This window comes from Bombus pyrosoma, linkage group LG2, assembly GCF_014825855.1.
Source record: "Bombus pyrosoma isolate SC7728 linkage group LG2, ASM1482585v1, whole genome shotgun sequence".
Classification (NCBI taxonomy): Eukaryota; Metazoa; Arthropoda; class Insecta; order Hymenoptera; family Apidae; genus Bombus; species Bombus pyrosoma.
This window is the reverse complement of record NC_057771.1, coordinates 7,701,017-7,717,700: the sequence shown is the minus strand read 5'-3', so window position 1 is coordinate 7,717,700 and position 16,684 is coordinate 7,701,017. Positions and strand designations below refer to the sequence as shown.

The 16,684-nt window shown below is 42.1% G+C and overlaps 1 protein-coding gene across 10 annotated transcripts in view; it reads right to left on the bottom strand.

Annotated features, from left to right (window-relative positions):
- The window catches only part of LOC122576234 (protein dead ringer), a 318,271-nt gene that overhangs the window by 127,509 nt on the left and 174,078 nt on the right, over positions 1-16,684 (bottom strand). Inside the window, exons 1-3 of one of the 10 annotated variants that reach the window (XM_043746240.1) lie at positions 10,245-13,886; positions 8,959-10,118; positions 8,398-8,854 (exon numbers count right to left, since the gene is read on the bottom strand). The exons of 2 other annotated variants lie outside the window; for them this stretch is intronic. In XM_043746240.1, coding sequence (XP_043602175.1) covers positions 8,398-8,502 — 105 coding nt within the window. In that variant the 5' untranslated portion in view covers positions 8,503-8,854; positions 8,959-10,118; positions 10,245-13,886. Of the gene's footprint in view, positions 1-4,559; positions 4,619-8,397; positions 10,119-10,244; positions 13,887-16,684 lie in introns of those variants that run through there. 7 more of the 10 variants (XM_043746234.1, XM_043746257.1, XM_043746249.1 and 4 more) reach the window with 7 other exon arrangements.

The window sequence follows — 16,684 nt, the reverse complement described above, 5'->3', positions numbered from 1 at the left end:
TAAATATCCCAACCGAGAGTAGGGGTATACTCAAAAATACGAACGATTTCCCTTTTTCAAGTTTGCCGGCGACACGCTATTCACCGGCGATTCACCATCGTAAAATAATGTAAGTCCGATCGATATTCCATTCCACGCCGGATATGACGCAAACTTGGCTCGAAGAATGGAAAACGGAACACCGATTGTAAATTAAGAGAAACTATTCACGATTCTTGGAAACGGCAAAAAGGAAAAGGAAGAGACAAAGAATTCGCCTATCTACTATTCCTAGTTAACAGTCTCTCGATTATCCGAGAGCACGCACAGCTAAAATAATTCGCCTGTTCCGATACGACAAAAGGATAAAGGATAGCATAAAAGGGAAGGTAAGAAAACGTGTCCCTTTAAGAAACGCCAGTTTTGTGAAAGCTCGGCTGCGTGAAATCGGCTTGGCCTTAGCGGTGCTTTTACAGGCGCTACATGGGAGCTCTGACAGAGCTCTCAGGGGAGAGTCGGTAGGCTCGTGCCAGGCCCATTACCTGCATGGGGTCTTTTCCAACTAAGAGGACCCTACGACCACCTTGGTGGCAGTAGCCACCTTATAAGTCTTGCCTAATGGTCGCTCGTACCTTTCCCTCCGAGGCACGATGGGGTGTGATAGCCAATTGGGTGCTAACCTTAGAAAGTTCCACTTGACTCGTAGAACACAACAAACAAACCCGAGAGACAGCAGCCTGTTCCGTTCCAAAATCAGATCCGATGTCGTTCTCCACCTTTTTACACCGTCTTTCACTTTCTCTTGGCATACACGTTCTCCCCCGCGCCCTTTTTACAAGTACATTTTACATTATGCTGCTACGTTTGAAAATAGAACCCGTACGATATGTACAGAACAAAATGCAATTTCCAAAGAACCGCCAAATTACGGACTCCCTTTTACGCGCCCTTGGCTAAGTTAGTTTCAAGGGATGACAAAAAAGTTAATAGAATATTCAGTGTTCGCCAGCGAACCAACGACTAGTACCATAAAGACCAGGATAATTTATGAAGCACAGTTCATCGAACAGAAACGAAAGCGAGGCTATCAGAATTTTATTCCTCCTCGTTCGCTAGTAATTTGTAGCAGAGGGAACGTTCCAGGTTGCACTGTTAAGGGTATATATAAGGGTTAAGGAACGCAGATGATTCATCGCACAGATAGGAGGCAATGTAGTTAAAGAACTCTTCGAGACATCGTGTAATTGACAGTTACATTCACAGAACTAGGGATATCCGTGGTTGCTGATCCACGAGCAATCAACAAGGCGGATGAGAGTAAGTAAGTACTTGAGTCGTTAAGTGTAACGCGATGTTGGACAGTTGTCCGGAAATTCTTACGATCGGCACATGGGACACAATTTGATACGTTGAGTGACGTCACCTAAGATGTATAATAACTATAATAATAGGTACTACTTACAATCAGTAAAGAATATTTGACGCAAGCTGAAGGTTATACGTATACCATTTACAATATATAATCACCCTCCTAATGATAGAAGTTATGACAATAAAAATTATGGCAATAGATATGATGACCCTCGATCGATTATGTCTAATTCCGGCCATCGTTAACATGATCAATGGCAACTCATTTTTAACCAGAGATAAGAGACCTCTATAACGTTACTTCGCATTGAACATTTATACGAAAGCAAGCAAAATAGCTATCAGCTTTATATTCGGACGTATCGATAACCTGTATCACTAATACATTTACCGTGTGTTATCGCAAAAATAATTATCTCCAAACAGCGCAATGACGCAAAATTCATGTTATTAATGCAAATTTTAAGAATGTTTTACGATTTTCTAAATACGATACGTATTCTCAGTGAACAAAAAAAAAAAAAGAGGAAAAAAAAAAGAATATCGTCAATACTACCAAGAAATAATTATTTCATCCTCGTACGCATTCGATGCATGTAAAGCACATGCGATTTCGAGCGAACGGCGACACGTGTGAAACGGCGGCGTCACGACGAATCGTCGGCTGCCATTAAACGACGCACGCGAACCTAAGAAATCGAAATCGAAAGCAGAGTGGAGATATCGGCGCGTCGGCGTTCCATCGAACGGAGTTCTCGGCGCGGCGCATACATAAAGGCAGGCGTGACCGCGGCACGAGCTTGGACCAATCGCGATTCAGCCTGGTCCACCGCTTTTTTTTTTCTTTATTTCATTCACTCTTTCTCCCCCCTTTCGTCTACGCGGCCACACTGATTCCCCACCATCGGCATAAACTCCGTGCTCACGGGCTCACGGCCCGTTGGATCGCGATCACGCGCATTGCAGCTGCAACGAGGAATGCATGCGCGCTCCGCGAATCGCGTCCTCAACGATGCGCCCCGATGAACGCGAAAACCGCTTTGACGCCATCGCGGCGATCTTCGCGATAAAATCCTGTTCACCGATCCATTAGCCCGCGTCCGACACCGTCTTTGAAAATTCACGAACGGGGCTATGCGATTTCGCGCGATTAATCCTTTACTCCGCCCCTGCAACACCGTTTCACAGAATCGTTGTGCTCGTGGCGTTATACAGTGATAACTACGTGTTACAATGGCCACTCGATATAAATTCGTCTTTCCTCGAACATCTATAATTCGTGAAATATCAACCCCATTGTGACATTTTCTTCGAGTTGTTTCCGATTGTATAGATATTTTTTAATAAAAAAAATTAGAATTAAAGGGCTCGTGGCAAAAGTTACCCTCTAGCAATCTTCAGTTTTGTTCAGGAAATTATTTTCTTTCTTATTTACAAAATATCCACGTTACGCAAATGTTGTGAACGTGCCCGTGATTATACGTTTATCTAATCTTGCTTGATTAGAATTGCGCACGATCTGGACATTTTAATGTTGTGAAGTTGGTTTCAACTAGAATGCATTATTTAAAATTAAAAATCAAAAAATCGGGAAATGCTCGTGTTTGTTCCGAACCGTCCAGTTATTCAGCATTGTGCGATAGCACAGAAAATGGAAGATACACGGATGCCTTGGATTATCGATGCTTATTTAAGGGTGAAAATGTGACTTCTATTCGCGGAAGGATATACATAGAACATGAAACGCGAGCACGCATAAAATGCGCGCGAAATTTGATCCAGACGTCAACCGACCTTCCGTTGCGTTACCTTATCGGCTAGCCAGTGGTAACGAGTTTTGGAGTATTTTCAGTACACGTGTACTGCAAACATACCAGCATTGTGCATTTGCATTATTAGGAGTCGCTGAATCCGTACAACGTTTGCTTTTTTTGTATGCAAAATAGAGAGACAGGACAAACTGATAAAGGAGCAGGTTAATACAGAAAAAAATTATTTCGGTATACCGTATACAGTAACTCGATCAAAATGAAAAGTACACACTCTATGATAGTAAATGTCCGACACTGGACACCCGACATGCGACATTCGAAGTGATGGAGTATGGTAAACGCAGTGTCGAGGTAATTTCTCTTCGTATCAACTTGTCTCGGTCACTCCCATATGTAGATAGGTACGACTATGAAAATTAAGCATCTGTCAGTCAAATAATATGAATAGAACGAGTCGAGAAATCCTTTTGTTCTTTTCTCGGTCGAGCATATTGCAAATGTATCTGCGAAGTAAAAAGAAAGAAATGGGGGAAGAGATTGGTGTTTGCAATTTTCAGCCCGGCCTTGCTACGGACCGGGGCGCGGCTAAGGGCCGAGCTCCGGTAGGATATTATCTTCAAAATCTAATTATGAGATTTTTATAGGGCTATCGTAAAACGGTCGAATAATAGTTGGCATCTCCTCGAGGGAGGAGGCTAGGGCCGTGTTCCGCCATAATCTTCCGCCAAGATAATGGGGAATAGCACCACCAACCCCTCCAAAAAGAAACACTGATATACTGTCAAGGACGTTCTTCACCTAAAGTCTGTCCCTAATCAAAACCTCTATCCAACATAATTGGTCGTTCCTCTGCGGGAATGTTAATTAGAGAACAGAAGATAGCACCTTGCCAACTGTCATAGTTGTATCAAAGGACGTCGAGCCACGAAACAGTCGCCATGAATGGTCATTCTCCCTATATACTTAGATGATTATACCCCAACCACTTGCTATTCGCAAGAACAAAGATCAAATTGTCCGATGGATACCTATCTGAAATTTGACTCGAGGAGGCTATTAACGTGTTCAACAGGATGTCGGTCATCGGTGAGCAACAAAAGATTTTCAAGGCTGTCATAAGGTAATGAATATGTAAAAGTATGTACAACACGCAATATCATGGATATCACGTTTCGCGGAATATAAGTAATAGAATTAATTATATATTTCATCGTTCATTGTAATTTAAAATTGTAATACGACCTTGCTGAATAGAACGCGTCACCCGAAATCGACTGTGCGATGATCGTGCTAGACCGTAATCGCATTCCGTGCGAGTACTAAAACCTTGTCGCCCAGGCAACTACGTCGAAACAATCAAATATAAAGATTCACACCATCCATCCATCTTCAAACGTTTCATTCGTCCGAACATTCATCGATCTTAACTGGACTAACTTAGCTGTCTGAATTTGAAAGAATGTCAGGAGGGTATCCTTGTCCCAGGGTGGCGCTAGCAGCACTGCCACGACAATGGTACCGCACATGTTTTACCTGGTCCCGTCCTAACGAAACATGACGTCACGACATGGCGTCTGCAGGTGAAACAGTCAGGCTAGCCGTGTATATAAGCGAGCGCACTCGCTAGCCGATCCGATTGGCCGAAAGAGGAATCCCCGCCTTTGTACCACGTTCTGCACACCGTTTGCCTCGACGTTGGACCCAGCTAAGCTGCCCCTCGTACCCCCTCCGCTCTTCTCACGTTCTTTCGCTCCCTCTCCTGTGCTACCTGGATCTCTATCTTCACCCGATTATCGCCCTCTCCTTTCTTTCCCCCGTTTCCAACTCTTTTCCCTCTCTTTGCGCGCGCGCGCGAATTACATCGCCCCTCTTTCTCTCCGTTCCGACACACGGCTCACCCCTTAACTCGACCGTACGTGCAAATACTCGACGTATAGAGTGGCCTGTGACACGAGCTCACGCACACGCTGACAACGAGCTCAGACTGAATCAACCGGGTTCGTGTTTACACCTCTCTCGTGGCGCAACGACAACGCGACGCGTCGCGTCGTTCATCCCCGGGCAATTCGCTCGCTGTTAAGGATCTTCTTCCCAGGCGAAACCCTCGTTAACCCGTTCTTATTCTCCTTGTTTACAGTGCTATTTAGCGATGGGCTCAAGCACGTCTCAGATACACGGCCGGTATTAAGTATTGGGACACTTACTTGTTACACTTCAATGAAAAACTTGAACGTACATCAGTTGATTTTGTACATACTTGGTATAAGTGGAGCGCAGATTTTTTATGCGTTTACGTGATATTTAAAGATATTATCGTGGTGCTGGCGCGGTATCATGCAAAAATATACAAATGCTAAAAATATGATATTTGTTCGTAGTACCTGGCGAACGAAATAAATCACCATCTAGGTTCCATACTTTTTTAATCGTGTTTATAAGAATATAAATTTGCATAAAAATCTGCAATTTAATTAGAAGCTATATACATATGTATGATGGGAATAAATAGATTTATTTACAATAACAAGAAAATGAAGACAGCGGAAAGTATCAGCTGTCCTAATGCTTATTTCCTTATACACAACATTATTTGTTCTATGTTATTTTGTTGAATTACGTATGATCCATCTTGTTTTATGTTTTATGTTCCATCGGAATTCTATTATTTCATTAGAAAACGAAAGGAATTTTTGGAACAATCCAATAGGTTTGGTACATTGCCTTTGCTAAACTCTTAAATTTTTCATAAAAATCGAATGAAATGGTAATGCCTTTCTGACTCCACCATTCAATTACTAGTTTTTATTATTTACAAGGTATCCAATTAGTCCAAATATCGTGATTATCGATTATAAATTATCAGAAATTTGCTAGTACTGATTCCGAAATTGGAAACGAGCTTGCGAATGATACTTCGCAAATACGACACGATGGATTTGATTCGCATTTATATGTTACGATATACACAGATACGTACTGAACTTGATCCCATCACTCGCGCTATCATCGTTCGATCAGCGACTTTCCCCTCGCGTGATCTCGCGACCGACATGCTGCACCGCCGCGAATGAGATTACGTAAAATTTGTTAAATATACGCGGCATAGCAGGGGTCGTGCGTATCGATGAACGTATTTTTAGAACGGACATATTGCAAAGATCGAAAATACGGTGCTTCCTGGATCTCGTTGGCTGATCGGCGATGACGGGGAGTGGGAACGTTCGGATACTTCGCTACGGGTTATTATTATTCCAAAGTATTGTAATGGGGCCGGCATTGCAAGTAGGGAAGCGTGTAAAAGACGTGGAAAAGAATAGACGATAAAAGAAAGGATAAAAATATCAACGCACACGAGAATATTTTACTGCGGGAAATAACCGAGAGATTGAAATTGACAATAACCATTGAGATTCGTAACTGAAGAGACGGCCATCGTTTATATTGTATTTCTATGAGTGTAAATTGCAATCTACGTTACGCCTTTACGAAAGATCGGTTATTGCTTCGTAATTTATTGGTGCTATTCGTCCGTTTGTGTCTGCGATCAAAAATTTTCCTTTAAAGCAGACCGAATTTTACTATATAAATAAATAAAATAAATATAAATATATAAAAATAAATAAAATATATAAAACGTTCCCTAGATTACAATTTATATATATATACCGATATGTATGTATGTATGTATGTATATCGGTATTGTATTGTATGTATATATATACACATATCGGTAAAATCTTTAGTAGAAAAATAAATACCTATTTATCCGAAATTTATGATGGATGTGTCATCAATGGTGAGATAGAATAGGAGCGTAGTCATTAAAAATTAGTTTCTGTTTGCTATGAAATCATGATGTCACAAAAGATTACGAATTTTAATGACGTCACTATTTAAGCATTAATGGGGCATAAAGTTATCCGATGTAAAGTACTTAAATACATTAATGAGACATAAAGCCGGGGACACTGCAGATATCCGGGCACGAAAGCAATAAATTTCTGGATTTCATAAGCACCCTCTACGACTTATATCTTATCTTTGAAATTACAATTTACGAAGAGAAATTATCCCGTAAGGACAAAGTCCAACAGTCATTTCGCACGAGCAATGAATTCCGCACGACATGAAGATGGAAAAAGAGGCGAAAATCAAAGCTCGAGGATATTGTCGTGAAAGGGTTGCCGTTGAAAATTAAGTCGACTATGGACAAACGTGCCAACAATAACAGTGCTAATTCTGCTGCGAAAACGACCGAGGTGCTTTTTTATTTGATATAGCTTTATCTTTCCTCCACCAAGGATATCGTTATTCTTAGAACGCTTGTGAACTCGGTCGTATAAGAATTTCGCGATATCGACGATCCATAACAATATCGTCGAAATTATTCAACCTTCGGTAGCATGTTGGTACTACCTTTACGATATTCTAAAGAAGATTTCAAAATACGCAAGAATTATCACGTCTAGCATTTACGAAGCATTAAATTCATCGAAGTTTCTAGGACGATCACGTTATAAACAAGTCGAATGTGACTTTTATATCAGGATAGGCACGTGCATAAAACTCGTAGCTGAGATACATAAAAAACGCTTACGAAGCCGCAAAGGCGGTCGGTCTGGCATTGTTTGTAAACCATGCTGCCCTTCTGGCACATTGTAGCATTTCGCTGTATTTTCAGTGATGTGTATCGTAAATACGTAAATACACGGCCGTTCTCTATTGTCAGCCAATTTTATCCATCGACCAATCGAAAATTCGTGACAACAGGATACGACGCAATTCTGTCCGAGTTAAATTACATTTTTTACGTTCAATGATAGAATTAACGAATTTTCGATGCTATTGTTAGTTACAGTTTACAATCATTGTTTCCTTTTTTATGTCTGTCCGAGCATACGAATATCGAGACACGAGTCTGTCGATCGAGTATAGACTTTTTGTGAAACTACCATTTAGAGAAACATGGAGAGGCAAGCCACGTGATTATCGATAGCCGAGGCATTCAGAGCAAAGATAGTGGACTAAATCACATTTGTACGCATTAACTTGTTCCAATGAACTATATTAATTATAAAACATCAATTGTTACACCGAATATTTCATGTTCGTACCTACCTCAGACAGCGAATTCACTCGTTTTATTGAAAGTTAGGGTTAATTCATTTTTGTTCATAATGCGTTAATCGTTAAATATTTTTTTATATGTACGTCCAAGTCCTTGTACGGAGAAAAAAAATACGATGGGATATAAATAAAAAATGAAAAAACTTACCAATGGACTATCAGGCGTATGTTGGTGATGGGTAATAGGTATGTTTACCATCGCTACCCCTCCTCCGGGATTTCCCATGTCCTGATACTCGTCGCTCATTTCCATCGCGTAGGATGGCAACGGTTCTCTGTTCTTCACCCGAATTTTGACTGTTTTACCGCAACGCGGTCGCTCACGACACGAGTGACACGGCCACAGCAGAACACGCTGCCAAAATACAAAGAGAAAAGGAGGAACCGATGGTTCGCTCTCGTTTAACACCGTTTACGAAGCAAACGAGATCACGACGTGAAACGAGCCGCGCGCACGATCGCAAGTACGATTTTTATCCTCGATACACACCAATCGCACGTGACGCGAAACAAACGAATTGATATCGGCTCCGTCGGTAAGTGTCACGTTACCGGTGAAAAGTAACAGAGTTCGAAGTACGTCTCACCGACACCGCGAAGAAACACTGTAATCGAAACAACGCGAATACGTGTTCATGCCTTTGGTTGATACGTTTGTGTAGTGCAAGGAAACGTTCGCTGTTTTTACACAAAAATTCACAATACCAACCAATTCCAATTTCCAATGGAAGATAAACTTGATCGACGTTGTCTTAGTAGATCGTGGGCGTTCCTGGATAAACGACGTAAATCTGTTCTGTCACTAAAGCAAAAGAAACACACGCGGCGCGCTGATGGCTAACATGCGCGCGAGTTTTCTATCGCAAACGCCCAAGTCGTCTCGCAGCCGATACACAACACACTACACAGTGGAGAAAAAAAAAAGTGGAAAGTTTACGAGGGAAGAGCGCGCACGCGTACACTTCGCCTACGTGTTGCCCAGTGTTGTGTGCGATGCAGTGGTAATGCGCGCACTCTGCGTTACCAAAAGGGACTATCCTCTAAGGAAGAAGGAAGAAAGGACAGATCGAAGAAAGGAGAAGGGGAAAAGAAAAGACTCGTAGCCGGGTTTGGAGGGGTGAAACCAGGGAAAAGGAACAGGACACGCGGTAAGCGGGTGCGTTCGCAAGACTCCACAAACGTGACAAAGACAGACTATGACTGGTACCAATTTCGTGACTACACAGGGAACTCGCCATCGACGTTGTTCCGCATCGTAGCAAACAAACGTAGTCGAGAACGACTACGATTTGAAACGAGTGGTACAAATATAACGAAGAAAAAATCGCAACAAGCTCACCGATCAAATGAAACGGTACGCGAAGAAATGAGACGAGAACAGACCGGCAAACGATGACCCGGTGGAACGATGGAACTGCCGAACACAGAGCCGACGCGCGCACACTCGCGTCCCCTTGCGATCTGACGCTGGGATATTCCGTCGTGTTCGCAATCCCCTCTACTATTCCACGCCTTGATAGAGGCTCCGAACGTTCGCTGGCGGAAAGAACGAACGGGCAGGCAAAGTGGTATTCAGTGGGCGGAGGCCTGGGACGCCAACGCCGTCTTCTGGCAGCGCATATCAGGCTGTGGTAGGCGGTAGACCGACGGGTTACGCCCGGTATCGACACCTCCCTCTTTTCCCTCATCTCTCTGCCCTCTTCTTCTCTCGTATATCTTTCAGTGGTCCTTTCTTCGCTCCCTTCCTTCTCTTTATGCTCCTCTTCGCGCACCCTGCCGGATAACGACCCCTATGTGGCGAACTCGAGCGTGGATGACGGAGATTTTCGGTGAGTGTTTTCGCTTCCGTTTCATCTCGGTCACTTGACCCTGAAATATCCAGTGCATGTTCTTTGCGCGAAAATTTAAAGCAGTTTGCAATAAATCTACCGATACGATGATTTTCTGCAAGACTTTCTGAATGAGGAATTCAATTATCAAGCAGAGTACTGTTACCGTGGTTGATAACCATCGTCAGCCATGTCCACGTTCCGGTTGACGTCTATATTTTTCTCCATTTTCCTGCACGCTCGTTAACTCGTGTGCTGTCCCGAGCGGTCGAGGGTTCGATGGAAACGGCCGAGTCCATTGCCGATCCCCCTTGCATTTTCATACTCGTATCATGTTCCATCGAAAATATGGCTGCGTAAGGTCCCTGCTAATTGACCATGATTGCAACGATCTTATTCGCGATACTACGCGAAAAATGTCAGTCACGAGACCTACCTTCTCCCTTTATTAGGCAACAGATCGTGTTCCGTGATAAAAACGATGTTTCCGGAGAAAATTGTAGACTACTATGCATCTGGCTATGAAAGAGTCGTGATTTGGTTCGAGTTTCCGACCATTCGTATCGCGAAATATAAATGAATACGTAATTTCGAAAACATGGCCGTTGGACTGTGAATGTATTTTGTAGGTGAAACCGGCCGTGAACGCAGCAACATTGTACTGATCTGACTGTTCATTCGTAAACGATCCCCTTTGTCTATACACGCGCGGACTTTCGTTCACACCCAAAAACCTGAGCGAAAATAATCGAATAATGAACGAAATACAACGAACGTCAAAGTACTATACATTTTTATCTTCCAAAAAAAGATACAGTCATCTGATTTCACATAGAGATTTTGTTATTATTATTTTTATTAAATTTTATTTTTTAACTAACTGCTTTGTTGTATATTTCTTTTTCAGAATCTTATATTTATACGAAATTAGATATTCGGTTCTTCAACCAAGTTCGTCGATTATATACGTTCGATTACAAACGTTGGTTGATATTCCACCAGCATGGACGGAACATGAGAAAAACACGAACCTTGGCATCTGGATGTCGTATAAAATTGTTCCCACGAGCAACAAGCGACTTGTATATATGTATATAATTGGCAAGACATAGCGTTGTAAACAGACAAGAGTATCGCGAGTGTCTTTCTTCGTAGTACACGAAGTAAGTAAGTGCCGTAGTAAACTATGCGGGACACCGGTGATCGCGCAGTACGTAGAGATCGAACAGTACACAAGCAACGAAAAGAAAGGAAAGAAGAAACGAGAAAATGCGATCCATGCACTTGACGATGAGTAGTATCAAACTTTAGATCCATTCGTCGATCAGTTAACATGCTGATTGCTTGATCTCGTCAATTATATGACGTAGTTATCACGGTTCGTTTTCATAGATACCTATCATTTCTATTCGTCAATTTTTCTTCTGTTTTCTTGAATACAAAAATAGCATCGTCAGAAAAATACACAAAAGTAACGTTTTATTTATTTAAAATTCGTTCGTTACAACGATGTTTTATTTAATGATCACGGTGAAACTTCGTTCTGATCGATTTTTCGTAACGCATCGAAACGATATTTCGTTCGTATAATAGAGATGCACAATCAGATACGTAATTAAATTGAATCGATGAAAATTCTATAAACCGACTGTGGATACTAACTACGCTTATTTGAGTAATTCATTTTTCTCACTTCTCCATCTTTGTTTCTTTCCTTCGTACGGCAAACATTAAGGGTACGTATGTTGATTACGTATTCGAATTTAAGAAATTACAATACTTTCTTACAAAGATAAAGAAGGTCAAGCAGAAAATAAAATACGAAATGGCGTAAATGGAATAGGACGGAAATACTGGAAAAGCGACGCGGTCGCTACGATTTTCTCCGGCGTGCAACGTCTGCGCGGAACATGCACCCTCTTTCACTCTCCGCGCCCCGTTTCGCTCTCTTTTCTTCTTCGTTTCTCTAAGCGGTTCGTCCTCCTTTCTCCACCGTGTATAGTTTCAAGTCCTACAGCTTCTCCTCTTTCATTTTCGCCTCGTTCCCCAGGCTTCTGCCGGTTTCTCCCGCGCGTTTGTACGCCATCTGCATGCGCTTCGCGTCACATATACAGACAAGATGGCGTATACGCTGTTCGTAGTACAAATTGCAGGTAATTGCAGCCCGCGGAGAGGGCTCTCCTCCTCCGCCAACGAGACGAGGAACGAAAGGGAGAAGGGCTGGCCGAAGTGGAGAGCGTGTGAAACTGCGAATTTTATGATTTACAAACGTGATCCTTTATAAGGGTATATGGATCTACGCGAGGAACGAAGCGAACCGCAGTTAAGAACCGCCCCTGTGACCTCGTGGACCAACCGCGAGATAATTGCACGCCACGGACGATGTACGATTTACTCGTACGATTTGCGATTCCGCTCGGTTCGTCGAGTCGAGGGAATATCGGCTGACCGAAGAGAAATTTGGTTCTTCCTTATCGGCACTTTAACCATTGCGATATATCAGTTTATTCGGAACGTAAATATCTCGTGGTTCCTTGGGAAGTTAGGCGTATCTACGCGACGTTGAATGTAAAAACGGAAAAAATGTAATTTGGATTAGAAACCATTAGAGCGGTATCAAAAGTCATCGCAAGCGTCTATACGTTTCTACGTAACTCAAAGGTGCAACAATTTATCGTAGAAGTATGCATATAATGCGTAAAAATACATAAAATATCATGGCTATTTAATAGGGAAAACAAATCTCTGCGCACAAGTCAGTATGTACGTATCGTGACTCATCGCACTAACCGCTACAACCAAGCAAACAAAACCGAAGGAATCCAATAAGTTTGGAGCGATACATTATTTTATTCACAGCGTTAATTCCACTTACGGCATTCGCTTGTATAACGCAAAGCGGTAAATAAAATAAAATTCCTGCGAGTTTTCCACCAAACGTATCGAGTAGACCGCAATAGTAGTAGATCAAGCATGTCGGTCACCCTTTCCACTAATTACGGATTTAATTGCAAATAGAAATATTTTAAAGGGAACAGTTGTAAAGTAAAGACGTCCAAGAAATCATAGCTCGCCTGGATTCGTTCAGTCCTTTGCACAGCAAGTGAAAACCCATGGTCATCTAATTTCCGAGTCGGTAGGTAGTCATTGTCCGTTACAGGGATTCCTGGAAGGTCATCCGACCTGCCGAAGGACCCCCTTGGCTAGCCTTGATCTTGCTTACTTCAATTTAACCGTTACAATTTTCAAAATTTAATGATACTCTCTAACGGAAATAAAGCCCAACTTTAAACTGGCAAACACCCTCATCCGGTCTTTAAATCTTTATGTTTAAAATCTTTGTTTGTTTAGGATAATGCTAATCTTTTGTGATAAATTCAATACACAACGATTTGTTTTTAATTTCCATTAATAACAACTACTTACTTTTACTGTATTTTAACTACGTATTTTTACTGTATTGTTTACGCTAACGCATCTTTCTAGTTGTTAAAGATATTTCGGGTTTGTTCAAAATAAGAAAGAATTATTATCAATGACAGCGTATTATTAGCAGCTTAAATTTTACGCTAAAGAAGAACGTTAGTAATTCTTAAAATGTAACAGCTATTATCGAAGAAAATCATGTTAGAAAGTATTAATAAGTAAATATTACGGGTGAAATTTCATCTTGGTGTATTTTTTGTTTGTTTTAGAAATCAATAAAATTAATTGCCTGTCTGTATTAGCAGTTAAAATTATCCAGAATGGAAAGCGTAACAGTAGAAGTGACGTTTAATGGATTGATTAGAAAACAGGATTAGAAAAGAAACGAATAGAACGAGAGTGTAGGAAATATGTATAGTTTAGATAGTTCTATAAACATAAAAAAGCTGTAAACCAAGTCTCTTCTTTAGCAGCGATACTAAAATAGAGATTGTTATCATTAATATCGAACGAGAGGTAGAAATGTTTCTATTATTGCAAGATGATGATTCACATTTGTATGAAATGAGATTTTATCTATGGTATCTTTTAAGGATCAAGTCTTGTCTGCTTGCTGAAACAAGAACAAGGTTGGAATATAAAAAATCGTGAATTGCTTCGGGGTTAGATACTCGTTTCATTCGAACCACGAGCGTCATTACGTCGCAGGAGACGAGTATAATTTATTCGTCATACGTAATACGCACACGTGTTTCCTTACGCATCCGCCCGTATGCCCCACAGTAATCGAAAAATTGTAGGAAATTCCCAACGATCCTGAAAGTATTTCTATCGTATTACAGAGTTTCTAAGTACGTTACTAAAGGGTATGAAGGATTAAGTTAGATTTCCGGAATAAATCTTGAAGATTATCCTTTCGATTGTCCTTCCTGAATACTTGTAACTGGACAGTTTTATGGTATCTTACCTCGAGAATTAATTAGGTTGTAAATTCTACCAAGTCCCCTATAAGCAGTTTATCGGACCGTTCGTGACGATCATTTTGAAATACTTTCATCTCAGACTTTTGGAAAACTGAGATTAGCTTCTAAAATTTTTCGAAACGATTATCGAATCTGTTGCGGAGTTTATCGAACCTAGATTCCTGCGAAGTAAGAAGCACAGTAGAAATAAGAAGAACAAAAAGTAAGAAGCGGGTAGATTTTTATCGATCTTTCGATCGTAACGTTAAGTCGTGACTATATAGAAAGGAACACCTTTGAAACGAGGAGACATAGTGGAGGATGTTTCGTTGAAGCAAATATACAACTGCCAAAGGAAACGATATTTGAAAAATCTAAATTTTAAAGCTACTCTATGAGAAAGACGAAACACGTGGCTTATCGAGTTCCTCTCACCTTTATAACCTTCTCGGTCTTTATATTTGAGTTTTCCATAGATAGACCACAGCGCAAATACGCTACGCGAGTAATCATGATCCGTTCGGAATAACGTGCAAGTCCGGGAATATTCGCGGCCCCTGACACAGGAAGGATGTTTGAGAAGCCGCGCCTCGGGCGCCTCGGGACATTCTCTCGTTCCTTGGCACCTTCGATTGACAATTCTCAGGCCTGCGCCTAGCCACGAGGTCCGACTATTTGCTCTTTCGTTCTCCGTTCTACCTTCGGAAATCTTACACGTTTCTCTTCTTTCTCTGTACGCCTCGTGAACTTTTCTCTCCCCTTTCGCTCTTCTATTTCTGTCTCTCTTCGACGTATAATATGTAGACGCGTTGTGTCGTCGACACATGGACGTACGCACACTAACGCCACTGCGCAAGGATGTACCGAGAACGTAAGTTAACTATTACGGGGCCTGGTTGGGCTTTTATAGCCCATCTGGGTGGCGTGCATACCAACGCCATCTTGTTAGCCACGATTAAATATTGATGCAAGAACGGATACGCAGACTGGAATGGTACTCTGTTCGTGGAATCGGATCGCGGGAATCTAGGCCGGTAATATTCAATTACAGGAGACCATTGGCCTTTTTTTCGTCAACGATGAATCACTGCAACGATGAACTGCGGTCGCGCAGTTTCGTTCATAGTTTGCAACAGTCGTAGGTACATTTTCACGTTCGAGAGACGTCGATTGGACAGTGGATACCACGTTGCGCTGACTTGCCAAAGAAATCGCGAAACCGTACGTGGAACGCGCAACCGATCATTAGAATAATGCAAATGATCCGGCTCTATTATACGTTCCGTGGCGGCTGATTTCGTTTCTCGGCTTCCTGGAACGCGGATCAATTCATCAGTCGTTGGTTCACTCGCCTATGGACGATCCTTTCGTCCTTCCCTTCTTTTAGCAAAGTTGCACGGTCGATCACGTTCGTTTGGCGTCAACACGACGATCGAGAAGGAAGTCGCGTCTAGGATCGAAACGCACGCTGACGAACGCGAACGTGCGATGCCAGACGCGAAACCGATTCAACGGTTTCTCTCCGCTAATTTGCTGTTCGCCGGTGCGTGTCCATTATTGTGCAAATCGACGAGCAGATTGCGGCAAAAGGTTGACAATGGGGGGATCGCCGCGTAAGTGTTCGTGGTCCCTACGGGGTGTTGAACCACCCCATCGTTAGCGTGCCGAATCAACCGGAAATTCCAGCTTTCGTCGCTTCCGTATTCACTGGCCAGGAAGAAAGACAAGATGCGCGTACGAGAGAGGAACGAAGAGGCGAGGCGAGAACGTTTGTCGAAGGATCGGGAGGTTGAGCGAGAAAACCTGCGGAGGAATTAACCAAGGTGAGATAATGCCCGGTTGAACGTCTCTTGGTTCATCCTTCTCTCGTGTGCGAACGATTGTCATGAAAATATTCGTTTATTATCGAGCAAATAAGGCAGGGAAGCTTTCCGCTGTGTTACCTGTGTTTCCAGATAATTAGAGATCGACGGCTGTCGAAGACTGGCCGAAGACGTCACCTGGTCTTTCTCTATGCTAATACTTTACGTTCCCCCTTTCCATTTTTAGCGAACTCCTTCGGTCGGTGCTAATCCCCTACCTTTCAGTGAGATTTATCGTAGACGAGAGACTCGAACAATGCCACTACGTGTAAAACGAATTTGGAAACACTGCAACAACAAAACCTTGCAAGGTGCTGCATAATCCGTCCATCAAACACAATAAGAATGGCAAATTT